The following is a 13,157-nucleotide window of genomic DNA, read 5'->3' on the forward strand; positions in this document are numbered from 1 at the left end:
TGTCCACCAGGGGGCGACTCCTCTGGTTGTATAGAAGTCTAGTCTAAAATGACTCTACTTCTCTCTTGATTTATTCCCTCAGTAAACATTGTAAACATGAGTTTATGGTCTCAATCTCTAGTTTCAGCGTCTCTACGTCACTCAGTCCAAATATGGTCACGTCCGTTCATCGGGAAAAAAACAACATGGCGACGGCAAAATGGCCGAACTCGAGGCCTCATAACATCGGTCCACAAACCAATGGGAGACTACGTCCACTTCTTATCTACAGTCGATGGATCCACTCCTTAAGTTCTTACCTTTCACAATAAAAGCCCTAGACATATACACTGTGTAACTGTTTACCAGAGGGACTCAAATTCACTCAAAACATTTTAATAAAAGGAAACTCAATAAAACAGACGCTGGGCCAATAGGATCCTGGTTTATTCAAACCTTATTTTGAAAAAGTGCTGCAACGTTTGCAAATTTCGCTTTGCTGCCGGTATGAAAAGTTTTGAATGGGAAATATTCACACGGGAGTATTTCTGCGTTTTCGCGTCGTCGTCATATTTTGCACTCGTCACGCCTCCGGTGTGTAAAGGCCTCAAGACAGCGAGCTGAGAGGGAAGCTGTGAGCGTGAATCCACAGATTAGTGGAAGAAGCTTCAAGTCAGAAATGTCAACAACTGTCGACTAAAACAAACAGATCTTAGTTCATTATATAAGCTGTAAGTGTACTCAGTATGCGATAAAACACAACAAAATGCTATAATAATAATAATCCCTGAGTGTAACATCGCGGTCTTTCGTAATATGTTTATCGCTCAGATTGACCGCTATGATGATTAAAACACACATATATATTGCATATATATCTATATATTATTCAGCCAGAGCTCAGCGTGTTAGTGGTGTTGAACAGAAAGAACCACGGCGGCGTCTAACTGGGCCGACATGCAGGGAAGGTCACATGCTGTTTAATGGACAACATGTGGACTTCCTGTTTGTGAGTTAGAGGAGGAGGAGACTTGAGGTTGTTGTTCTGAGGCTTCATCCACACTAATACGGAGATCGCTTTCGGTTTTAAAACGCCGGTTTCTCCGCGTTTCGGCATCGTTTTAGAAATGATCTCGGTATTCACGTACACTGGGCGTGCGGGTCCCGGTGTAGACAGGAAGTAGACCGTTTCTTTTTAGTTACATTTAGTTTATAAGAAAAGGAAAGTCCTCCGTTTTGTGTCCATCGTCCTCCTCAAAGCCGCTAACCGTGACTTCAGACGTCCGATACCGCCGCTGGACTTCAGGAAAAAGGGTCATGTGATAGAGGCGTGACGAATCAGAGAAGGACACGCCGCGACTGCTAAGAGACGGTCAAGTAGAGAACGCGGGACGTCTCCGTCGTCTCATGCGGTTCCTCCTGTTCACACCACGAGTTTTCAAACGTGCTCGGCTCTCGGTAGCGTTTCTAAACTCCTCTAAAACTTTGCGGACGCTCAGTGTAAACAAAAGATCTGCGTTTTAAAATGGAAAGCGTCGTCGTGTGGAAGCAGCTCGAGTGACAGTCAAGCGTCTCTCCATGCAAATATGAATGTCCAATGAAGCCATTTGATTGGCTGCACGGCGACAACTTCTCCTTCTACGTGGACATGTGAGTGATGGCGTTCAGATTAATAAATGCAACATAATAAATATACATTTCTTCCCTTTGGGTTTCAGATTTCTCTTGTCACAGGAGACACAGGAGACACAGGAGACATCTATGCTGTGAGTATTTATGCAGCCATCAGACACGGACGTGTTCTGGTCCTACCTGTGCGTGAGTATTGTGTCTCTGGCTGCTGTCTTTGTCCCCGAATGTTTTCCTGCAGTTCTCCAGCCACTGGACAGGTATGGGTAAAAAAAAAAAAAAGACAAGACGAGAGAGAAAAACATGAGGGACGGGAGAGAGAGGAAGATAAAACAGAGCCCCCCCCCCCCCCCCCCCCCCCCCCTCTATGCATCTACATTTGTGTATGTTTATAACAAAGGCTGGTCGGGGAGGAGATCTAATAAGAGTGTTGTACTTAGTGAATTAAAGAAGGCCTGCTCCAGAGCACGGGACGCTATCTGGTCCTCCAGGGACCGTTGCCGTCTCATTCAATTAGAGTCCCTGCATCCCAGAACCCCTCTGCGATCTCATCTCTCTCCTCTTCATTCCCCTCCCCCTCCTCCCCCCTCCTCACAGCTTCTCCGGCCTCGGCCTCCCCATAACTGATTTAGGAGCGTCGAGGGTTATTTTTATCCCTTCAGCAGGAGGATGTCACTAGCGATGCAGACACTAAACGGCTGCTGAAGCTGCTCCTAACCCAGCACGACGTCTGCATGAGACGGGCTCATCTCGCACAGCATCAGCTATTTGTCTCCGTGTCCTCCTGGTGCTTCCGTGGCGAGATGGCAGAGGGATAAAGGGCAATTTACACAAGCTTCCTAAGTCCATCTCTCTAGAGATGAAAGGCTACCGTGAGACAGTTCTTTAGAGTCCCACACACACACTCATATATATCCTGACACAGCAACTTAAACTGGAGCGGATGTGAGACAACGAGTCCCGAGGGACAAAGGTTCAAAAGACAGAGTCGGGGAAAAAGAAGATTCGGCGACTTACAAGTTCTGCCGCTTCTCTCTTGGCGTTGTAGGTGTCCAGGTGTTCCTGCAACTCCAGCACACTAAACTTCAGAGTCTCCAACAGTCCACAAGAGACCAGCTACAAACAGCAAGACAGGACACCACACACACATTAACCCACAACGACGCACGCACGGTACGCGACGGAAAAAATGTCTACAGCGGGACACACGCACACATTGAGGACTATGACATGCAGCACCGTCTTTAATGATAAGACGGTGGATTTTAGCTTGTTTCTTTTGACCTAAATGAATGGATACAACCATGCAGAACAGCCTCACCGTCTCCGCGTCCAGCAGCACGGTGGGACACTGCGAGCGAGACGTCATGACTTCCAGGGAGCTGAGGAAGTGATTGCCCATCCGCTGGAGCCGCTCGCCGAGAAAGCGAACGGACGAGCGCGTGATGGAGCCAAACTTCCTCTGCATGCTCTGTGAATCAAAACCAAAAAACGGACGTGGATTAAAAAAAAGGGATCGTATCGCTCACTAGACGAAGAAGGGCAGCCCTGCAGCTTTTCACGGGGGGGGGGCCCGTTTACCTGAAAGAGTCTGGAGAACACGTGGAACGTGTAAACGGCGGAGGAACCGTCCGAGTCCGACAGCATCTGGTTAACATGGCAACGCCAGGCGTCCTCCTCGTTGTCACAGGCGACGGGCTGGAACGCCGCCAGGATGGCGGAGAGGAAGGGCGAAGGGGGGGGGGAGGCCTGGATCTCCGGGAAGCAGTCTGCGTCACCTTCATCTTGACTGAAACACGCACGCACGCACGCACACACACACACACACACACACACACACACACACACACACATGGCCAATGAGCAACAATCCGACGTGTCACACACTCCCCTCAGTCTGTTTTTACTGAATGACAAATGTAAACACACACACACACACACACACACACACACACACACACACACACACACACACACACACACACACACACACACACACACACACACACACACACACACACACACACACACGCTCTGCTGCTGGTAAACAACTCTTACGTCGCTGCATCTCTGCCTCCCTCACTGCAGATCTTGCTGCAGTATTTTGAGAGCTCTAATCCACTGCAGTGCTCCAGCACAACAACAACATATGAACCGTTAGCATTTTAGCATCAAGCAAACATCTCTGTCTCTGTCTCTGCCACCCACCCACCCACCCACACACACACCCACACACCCACACACACACACACACACACACACACAGAGATACTCACAGGCCCGTCGGACCAAACAGCCTGAAGAAGCAGACAGAATATAAGTATCTAAAGCCGGCGCTGCCGAGCGCCGTGGCGGACACAGTCTCTGTCCTCATCCTCACCCCAACTATCGCTTCTCTCTCTCTCTTCTCTCTCTCCTTTAACTCTCTCCCCTCGTCTGCAGCTCGACTGTGCTGCAACTGCTAACAGCACTAGCGCACTGCACACCCATCCCACACAGGACTGCAGGGAGCTCGACACCAGCTAGGCATCGGCTCTCACACACACACACACACACACACACACACACACACACACACACACACACACACACACACACACACACACACACACACACACACACACACACACACACACACACACACACACACACACACACACACACACACACACAGCCAGCCAACATTCGCAGCAGGTAGAACGTTGGCGAGTTGTTTTTCTCTCTCTCTCTCTCTCTCTCTCTCTCTCTCCCACACACACACACACACACACACACACACACACACACAAATCCTCACACACAGAGAGAAACAACACTAGAGCCACGACGCTGTTTTCAGACAATCAGTCAGAGTGCGCCTCACTAACACACTCGCCTATGAATCACGCGTGGCTTAGCTGAGTGAAGGAGCTTGAGTAGAGTAGTGTATGCGAGTAAGAGGCTAAGAGAGCGGCTCTGTGTGTGTGTGTGTGTGTGTGTGTGTGTGTGTTTGCATGTTTGTTCGGTGTGATTTCTAGATTTACAGCTGACCTCCAGCCAGAATTGGCCCACCTTGAGGAAGGGATGATTAAATGCGTCCACCTTCACAGTTCCGGCCCACATGGGGAGCAACGCCAGGGAGGACATTACCCATCAGCCCCCTCTGGGAAGTGTTCACCTCACAGATACCGTAATCCACGAAGCAGCCGTACCCAAACTGTTGTTTAACCGACTGATATACGACCTCAATCAAAACGTTAAAAATGATAAGAAAAGCTCGTCTTTTCACTTAAAACACCCGTTAGATGCTCGGTTGACTTGTGCACTCACATTACCCCAAATGCTTCCAACAAATTTCAAACCTGAGGAACTTTAAACAACGTCAATGATGTCATATCCTCTTTGTGCAGCGTCAGCGTTGTGGTCGTCTGTCATAAAGTGACTTTTTATCCAGTTTTAAGCCACATTTTTTTAGATCGTGGAGGATTTTAGTCGTCGGTCGTCTGAATCTTAAGTTATCAGAGTGAAACAGCTGAGCTAGCGTTAGCTTTGCTTTGGTTTTCCTCTTCTGGATGGAAGCGTAAACTGTTCCATGTATCTTTGACGGTACAAAACGAGCAGAAACTCACCTCACATCGGGTTTTGGTGGGGTTAAAAACCCAGAGACCAGTACTAATTAGTCCTTTAGGTTACCGCTATAAGAGGATTTATACAGATCACTGATGGAGGGAATCATGAGGTGCATCTTTTCAGATGCTCTGTGAAACCATGTGGGGTGGTCTTGATCCAGACTCACCTGGACATGCCAGAGAAGTCGGCTTCCTCTTCCTCACAGCGCTCATCCAGCTCCTTCAGGGCCTGAGTCACGTCCTCCTCCCACCCAGAGCCACAGGTGCTGTCTGGGTCTGGATCGGGGTCTGGCTTAGTCTCTGGTGGCATGGGCAAGGGCAGCGCTAGAGGGAGGACCATTTGGGACTCCTCATCGCAGAGGGACCCCGGTGGAGTGTCTATGGCCGGCGGGGGAGGGGGGGCTGGATCCAGGTCTTCCCGAGGGTCCTGGGTCTCCTGCGGTTCCTGAGCATCGTGAGGGTCCTGCGAGTCTGGGAGGTAGCACAGCTCTGACGGGTCAGAGGGCAGAGGGGGGGCGCTGCAGAACCCCGTGTCCTCGCTCACACTGCTGCTCAGCTCGTCCGCCGCCGTCACGCTCACGGCGTCCTGCGAAACAAGCCAGAAGGGGGCGCTCAGGAGCAGGTTTGACAGATGATGCCACAGAAATAAAACACTGAACATTAAATGTTAAATATGATGGCCTGGTTGTCCTGTATGGAGGACTAGAGCTGCCATCATAATAAATAATAATAATTCAATAAATAAACAAAATAATAAGGAAACAAATGAAGAAATAAAAGCTTAAGTTATAAAAAAAAATAATTGTGCAGGTTAATTTGAAAATAAATAAATATGCACAGAAATAGAGAAAAAAAATGTATAATGTGTTTATTTATTTAACAACTTACTTTTTTGTTTTATTTTCAAATATATCCTTTATTTATTTCCCTATTTATCCAAAGTGAATAAATGCATTTTACTTCATCAAATTATATATATTAGCCTGGTGTACACTGTCTATTCTTATTATTTTCTATATTTATCTGTAATTATTTCTGTCCGGTTAGGAGTCAATGGGTGAATCTTAATCTTCATTTTATTAATATAATTTTCTATTTCTGAGCACATTTATTTGATAGCGGAGGCCTTTATCTCTTCCTTTCTTTCTTTATTATATTATTTTGTATTTATCACAGTGGCAGCTTCAGTCCTCCATATCCATGACTCTTAATATCCCTTTGAGAAGTCAGATTAATGTCGGAGCCTCTTTAATAGGTTGAATTAAGACTTCTACGGCCGACACTTAAGGACACACATTAGCTTCAAATGTACGAGACTTTTAACGAGACTCCCTTCCTCTGAGATCTCTTTACGTCTCTCTATAAGAGAACGTCCCTCATGAGGAATTACAGAAAAGGAACAGAATCCATAAACAGAAGCCAATATCAATATATCACCGAAATACCATGAAACACTCGACCTCGACGCAGAGAGACGTTTACATCCGAGTGGACGGACGTGTGACCTGCACTCCATAACTACACATGAACGACGGCTCCTGATTCTGACAAAAATCAATCAAGAGAAGGAACCGTTTAAACATCCACGTTCAGATTTGATCACATTAGCTCCCGTCTGTAAACACCGAGGAGGGACTTGATGTCGGAGAAGGGGTTCTAAATTAAGAGCGCTTGTTTTAGTCCCGTCTTCTGCTCGTCTTATTTAACAGACGGACGCATTAGAGGAACGCGGAGTGAGGCACGGAGGCAGCAGCTATATTACAGAAAGCTTTTAGAAGTGGTCCGGCGGTCCTGCTGGACAGTATTGATGGTTTTATCTCGGGCTCATTACGCTAAGAGCTGGGGGGGGGGGGGGGGCCGTGATGGGGGAGATGTCCTTGGGATGATCTTGAGACCGTTGGCTGGGTTGAGTTCCTAGAAAGTTGCTTTCAGTTCTTGGTATAACAGCGCCTGATCACGATAAATATGCATGAGCTCAGACTATGAACCCTATTAGGGCTGAAACGGGTAATTGACTCGGACCACAGCGGCGGTCACGGTCTGAACTCAGACCACACCGAGTGTAGATCGATGCCTGTAAAGGGGAGCCGTTAGCCGTTAGCAACCTGTGCCGAGGTTAGAGCAACAACAACAACCCGATTAGCGCGCGGCTCGATACAATGGATTAAATGCAGACATCGAGCTCTGCTTGTTGCTCTGCTGTTGGGTGAGGAGACGACCTGTAATATCAATGTCTGTAACGACCACAACGACCGGCATCGAAAACAGGAAGTCAGCGGTTAAGTGGTGAAGCCCGCCTCTGATTGGTTAACGAGCGTTTCTAGCGACGCGTCTCCGTGTGATCGGGGCTTTAATGAGACCTGCTGCCTTCTGGGAAAGTGTTTGTACCGTGTTATACAAAAAGTGTGTATAATGAAAAATATCAACGTTTTACCAAAGACGCCAGAAGGCGAGATGCCACCTCAAAGCCCAGCCAGAGTTCTGTGTTTGTCTTGTTCAACTCTCCGTTTAAAATAAGTGAAAACAAAACTTATTCTGCATTAGTTTGTTTCTTCTCTCTGTACGTCGCACTGAATCGCGACTCTAACACCAAGAAATGAACCCAAACCTCTGTGTGGCTCTACTCCTCTAATCTCTACATCTAAACTCTGACATACTCACCATTGTTAGTATCAGTGATGAGCGTCAGTAGCAGTAGATAGCGAAGCTGCTCATCACAACACATGCTCTGGCATGTTAATATGGTAGCAAATTGAAAAAAAAAGAAGGGTTTAATTGGTTTCTCGGTTAACAGCGTTGTTATACTCACACATGCTTCTGCCGCAGATAAAGGAGCTGGAGTCCAAGTGTTTAAGGGAGGATTTAGTGGGAGTGGTCAGTGGCCGTGTTATTAAAGGTGAGCAGTGACAGCTAACCTGAGGTGAGCTTTGGTTTCCATCTCTTCCACCTCTCCCCCAAAAATCACATCAAGCAAGCAACGTTTCAGCAAAGTTTCAGCAAGTTTGATACTCAAACTCAGCAAGTTTGAGTATCAAACCACATAAAAGAAAAGGTGCAAGAGCTAGCCTTCAGCACCCCCGTCACCCAGAGCAAAGCAACAAAGCGAGCGGCGGTAGGAGGAGGAGTCAGAGGAGGCAGACAGAACCGGCACTTTAACCCCCGGAGCTGATCCCGTGTGTCAACGGGAGACGAGCCAAGAAGTACCGCAAAAGCAGATAAAAGGTCGAACAGCAAGAAGGAGAAGAAGTAGAAAGATAAAAAAAAGGCGAGCTAGAAAGCACCCGAGCGCCACGGTTTATTGCTCCACCCGATTAATCGCACCTCAGGCAGCTGGCTGCCGGCGCTGTCTGAGTGGGCCGTCTCCAGACTGGGGCTATCCAGTCGAGGGAGGGAGCGGAGGGGGGGCAGGGAGGGCGGGGCGGAGGCCTCCTCGGTCGGGGCGCCGCCGGACGACTCGTGGGAGCGATGCAGCGAGTCCGCGTGGTTAGAGGCCGCGTCGTCGGCCGCAGAGTCGCTGTTGAGCTGGAGGAGAGAAAATAAAAACACACAAACGAGACGGACTGTGTTACGAGTCGTCGTCTGGTTTACGCTGAGGGCGACACAGACCGAACTAATGTACTTCAGGGGAACTTTAAAAACATGTTTATATGGATTTTATGTTAAAATGAGGGATGTAGCAAACAGTCTGAGGCTTCATTCATAACATCATAATTCTAAATCAACAGCTTTCTTTCCTCCATTGTGTTTAAACAGTGTTTCTGTACCGTGTCAAACAAAGATCAGGCGACTTTAATATTATTAGTATTTTACTTTTTGCAGAATTATATTTCAGCGGCGGCTGCGTTTGTTTTCGACTCATTTAATCCAAACATTTTTCAATGACACAAAGTCCACATTTATGGAAATTTTTTTGCTTTTAAATATTTTTATCTGACGAAATATCCTGCTTTAATCCATAAAGTGTTTAGCCTTTAAAAAACTACATTTTCATGGCGGCACAAAGTAATCTAACAGCACCATAAATAATATAAACAACAATAACAAGAAATCTATTTTTTAGGGTTACGACATCATCATATCTGACATTTGAAGCTTCATTCAAAAACCTCAATAGAAGCCTTGAATGTAAAAAATGACATTTGGTACAGTCCAAATCATTATGGCAGGTGTCTCTACTACTACTGAAGAAGAGAGTGAGCAAACAGCCCCATTAGACTGGAGGGGAAGCATGAATATTAATGGACTTATCACTATTTGGCAGCTTTGGCTTGTAAAGCAACACAAAAAGAGAAGAAGAGTTAGAGACGGGCGGCCCGAAACGAAGCAGAGGAAGATGCTGCTGGACTGAAGTCTCGTCATAGTTGAGTCTAAATACGTCTCCTCAAAAATCATCAGTGAGTTTTCCTAAACTGTACTTACCTATCGGGGGGGAAAAAAATCAAAAGCAACTATGAGAAAGAATAAAGTAGCATTAATCTAGCAGTCAGAGGAGGAGGGGCTGAGGTTTGAAGGAGGAGGAGGGGGGGGGGGGGGGAGCGTCTACCACCACCAGCGAAGAAGCAAGCATCTAGGCCCAGGTCCAGCTCAGTACACACACACACACACACACACACACACACACACACACACACACACACACACACACACACACACACACACACACACACACCATGCCAGCGGGCCGTGTGAGGAGCATGGTGGGTTGGGTTTGGGAGGGGGGGGGGGGTGGGGACCCTAACTAGAGTGAGACTTACAAGGCCAGAGCGGGTGAGTACCTCCTCCTCGGACGACTCGTCCGTGTCCTCATGGTTGGTGAGGTTGAGGCTCGGCGTGCTGCCGGCGTACTGACACTCCTGCAGGGACGGCGTGTCCCCTTTGTCCATGCTCTCCAGGGAGCGACGACGCACCCCCCAGTTGAAGTTGTCCATGCTCTCCCCCTGCAGGGACAACGGCAAGAGACAGCGGTGAGACGGAGCAGCGCACACACACACACACACACACACACACACACACACACACACACACACACACACACACACACACACACACACACACACACAGAGACACACACACACACACACACAAGCAGGGTTTGGGTAACATTTTACAAAACAAAAAAAAAAGCACAAGACGACAACATTCCACAATCAAAAAAAGTAAATGCATGAGTGGGTGAGATGATTTCCCTCCATATGACGGGATGGTAAATGATGCAACGTTCTAAAACTATGAAAGGAAAAAGGTTCACAACCACAGTTTCAAATCAAAGAGTCCTGAAGAACTTTATTTGGCGACAACACGGAGCGACACCAGGAACACGGCAGAGAACGTCATCTCTAAGAAACAAAAAGCTTTGTGGACCACAGACTTACCTGCAACTCCTTGTGGCAAGAGAAGAGAAGGAATAGGTGTGTTAGTAGACTTAAGACAGTTACAAGACACAGAAATGTGGACAAACAGCACATTAAAGAGACGGTAGTGATGTTCTGTAGTGTTAGTGTGAGGTTCTTAGGATGTTCTCTCCTCTTCACCTCGCTGTCAGACAGACCTTTCTGTTATCTCTGATCTCTACAGAGACACCAGACTCCATTCACTAAAACACTGATTCTAGCTCTACAGCACTGAGCTGCCACTGCCTCCATCTGGTAGTGAGTCTGTGTTGATGAGAGACTTAAAACACTAAAGATTCAGATTGTACTTGAATCAGGCTCTCTGCTCTTCAAACCATTCGAGTGGATTTAGAAATTGTGGTCTTTTAAAGATGATTTATGTCTTTCTAAGATGACATATTTATACTGTCCACTATCGGCTCTTTCGTATGTCCTTCAGTTTATTACCTTTTCATAATTACTGCAGTTATGAGGCTACTTCACCTTGACACACACACACACACACACACACACACACACACACACACACACACACACACACACACACACACACACACACACACACACACACAGTCATTTCTCACCTCAGCATCCTCCAGCTCCACATCTAAGAAGTCAAAGTCCTTGAAGACACCAAACTGCTGCTCGCTGCCCGTGTCTTCTCCCTGCAAGTCCTCTTCTCTGACCACCTCCTCCACGGTGGGTATGAGACTGGTCTGCTGGTCCGCCGAGTCCAGATCCTCATTGGACGAGAACACCACCTGCACAGAAAGGAAGTCGAGAGGCTCGTTGTTGTCAAAAGGTAAAATACAAGCGCCGTATGTCCACTGAAAAACATTCAAACAAATGTGAAATCAAAATCACACCAACAAACAGAGCAATGCAGTAACAACAGCGGTGTCTTTAACAGTGACTGTACAGAGACCTTGTCAGAGGCTTTAGAGTAGGAGAGGAGTCTTACAGATGGATTTTTGGCAACGCCAGACTCCGGGCCGCATAAAGACAGGACATTCATCAGCCTCTCTCTGGTTCTTCTCTGGAACAGAAACACGTCATCACGATGAGGAAACTGGTCTCACACAATTACAGAGAGAGTCCGTTTCTCACAAACACTGCAGCCTGAACTCATCTACACCAGGCGGAAACCTGCGGTTCTGCTGAATGAAGCCAAAGCTGAAGTGTGTTAAAGCTGCTTTCTCTCTACTGACCATTGAGTGTGTTGGATGTGGTGTGTGTTGGATGTCGTGTGTTGGATGTTGTGTGTGTGTGTGTGTGTTGGATGTCGTGTGTGTGTTGGATGACATGTGTGTTGGATGTGGTGTGTATGTTGGATGTGGTGTGTGTGTTGGATGTCGTGTGTTGGATGTGGTGTGTATGTTGGATGTGGTGTGTGTGTGTGTGTTGGATGACATGTGTGTTGGATGACATGTGTGTGTTGGATGACATGTGTGTGTTGGATGTGGTGTGTATGTTGGATGTGGTGTGTGTGTTGGATGACGTGTGTGTGTTGGATGTCGTGTGTGTGTTGGATGACGTGTGTGTGTTGGATGACGTGTGTGTGTTGGATGACGTGTGTGTGTTGGATGACGTGTGTTGGATGACGTGTGTTGGATGTGGTGTGTGTGTGTGTGTGTGTGTGTGTGTGTGTGTGTGTGTGTGTGTGTGTGTGTTGGAGTAGGTACCTGGCTCAGTTGAGGCCTCTTCCAGCTTACCGGCACCAGACCATTTGAGTTGGAGCCGGACGACGTGGACGACGTACTCCTCGTCACGGCAATCACCTGCGGCTTTCCATTCCGGCCCGCCGCAGTGCGCTGGTCACCGTATTTATGCCCGATGATTGGCGTCTATAGAGTCAAATAACGCCAGTTAGCAACAAACACAATACAGAGCATATCCTCAAAGTGAAAACACTGGAAGAAGTGCTCTGGAGCGGGAGGACACCGACCTCTGAGATGTCAAAGTGGAAGTCCAGCGTTTTGCCGGGCAGCTCCTTCGAGGAGTTGTTGAATATGCGCGTGAAGGCGATTTCTGGAGAGCCGCAGGACTCGGTGCTGTAGGAGCGCTGCACGTCGTCGGGAACGACGAGGCTGGCTGAGCGGGACACCACCAACTTCAGAATGTTCTGAGCCTCCTTCCAATGAGGGCTCTGTGAGAAACAAACAGGGATACAATGAGACCATTGTGAGACAGCAGGCTGTGTAGGTGTCTCTGGACTCATGAATGCGATGCATTCCTCCCTCAGAAGGACGAACCAAACCCCCCCAACCCACAGCAGCCTCTGAATCTCCGAGGCCATTTTGCATTCCGTACCATTTGTCTACAGCGTACGGCCTGCGTTAATGTCACAGCGCACAGTGCCGTCTACGCACAAACACAATGGCAAACACCGGCAGTGAGCCGGTACAGAATCGGCCCCGAGGCAGTAAATGGTGCGGCAGCCGCTGAGCGAGGAGCGTAGAGCGCTCGGGGTCGTAAGGCTGGTGAAAGGCTTCCACACAATCATCCTGTATAGACATGTTGCACAACTGTGCCGCTTATTTATAGACCCGTT

The 13,157-nt window shown here is 47.9% G+C and overlaps 1 protein-coding gene across 3 annotated transcripts in view; it reads right to left on the reverse strand.

Annotated features, from left to right (window-relative positions):
* Positions 1-6: 6 nt before the first annotated feature.
* Positions 7-13,157, reverse strand: part of fryl (furry homolog, like) — a 34,640-nt gene continuing 21,489 nt past the window's right edge. For 2 of the 3 annotated variants that reach the window (XM_068725366.1, XM_068725365.1), the window contains 11 exons: positions 12,552-12,752; positions 12,289-12,450; positions 11,568-11,642; positions 11,191-11,367; positions 9,971-10,153; positions 8,538-8,738; positions 5,384-5,802; positions 3,190-3,397; positions 2,930-3,079; positions 2,626-2,724; positions 7-1,860 (listed from right to left, as the gene is read on the reverse strand). In XM_068725366.1, coding sequence (XP_068581467.1) covers positions 1,765-1,860; positions 2,626-2,724; positions 2,930-3,079; positions 3,190-3,397; positions 5,384-5,802; positions 8,538-8,738; positions 9,971-10,153; positions 11,191-11,367; positions 11,568-11,642; positions 12,289-12,450; positions 12,552-12,752 — 1,971 coding nt within the window. In that variant the 3' untranslated portion in view covers positions 7-1,764. Of the gene's footprint in view, positions 1,861-2,625; positions 2,725-2,929; positions 3,080-3,189; positions 3,398-5,383; positions 5,803-8,537; positions 8,739-9,970; positions 10,154-11,190; positions 11,368-11,531; positions 11,643-12,288; positions 12,451-12,551; positions 12,753-13,157 lie in introns of all 3 variants that reach the window. The other variant, XM_068725364.1, reaches the window with a different exon arrangement.

This window comes from Cebidichthys violaceus, unplaced genomic scaffold (genome assembly GCF_023349555.1).
Source record: "Cebidichthys violaceus isolate CVI_PGR_0920_01 unplaced genomic scaffold, fCebVio1.0.p SCAF_35, whole genome shotgun sequence".
Classification (NCBI taxonomy): Eukaryota; Metazoa; Chordata; class Actinopteri; order Perciformes; family Stichaeidae; genus Cebidichthys; species Cebidichthys violaceus.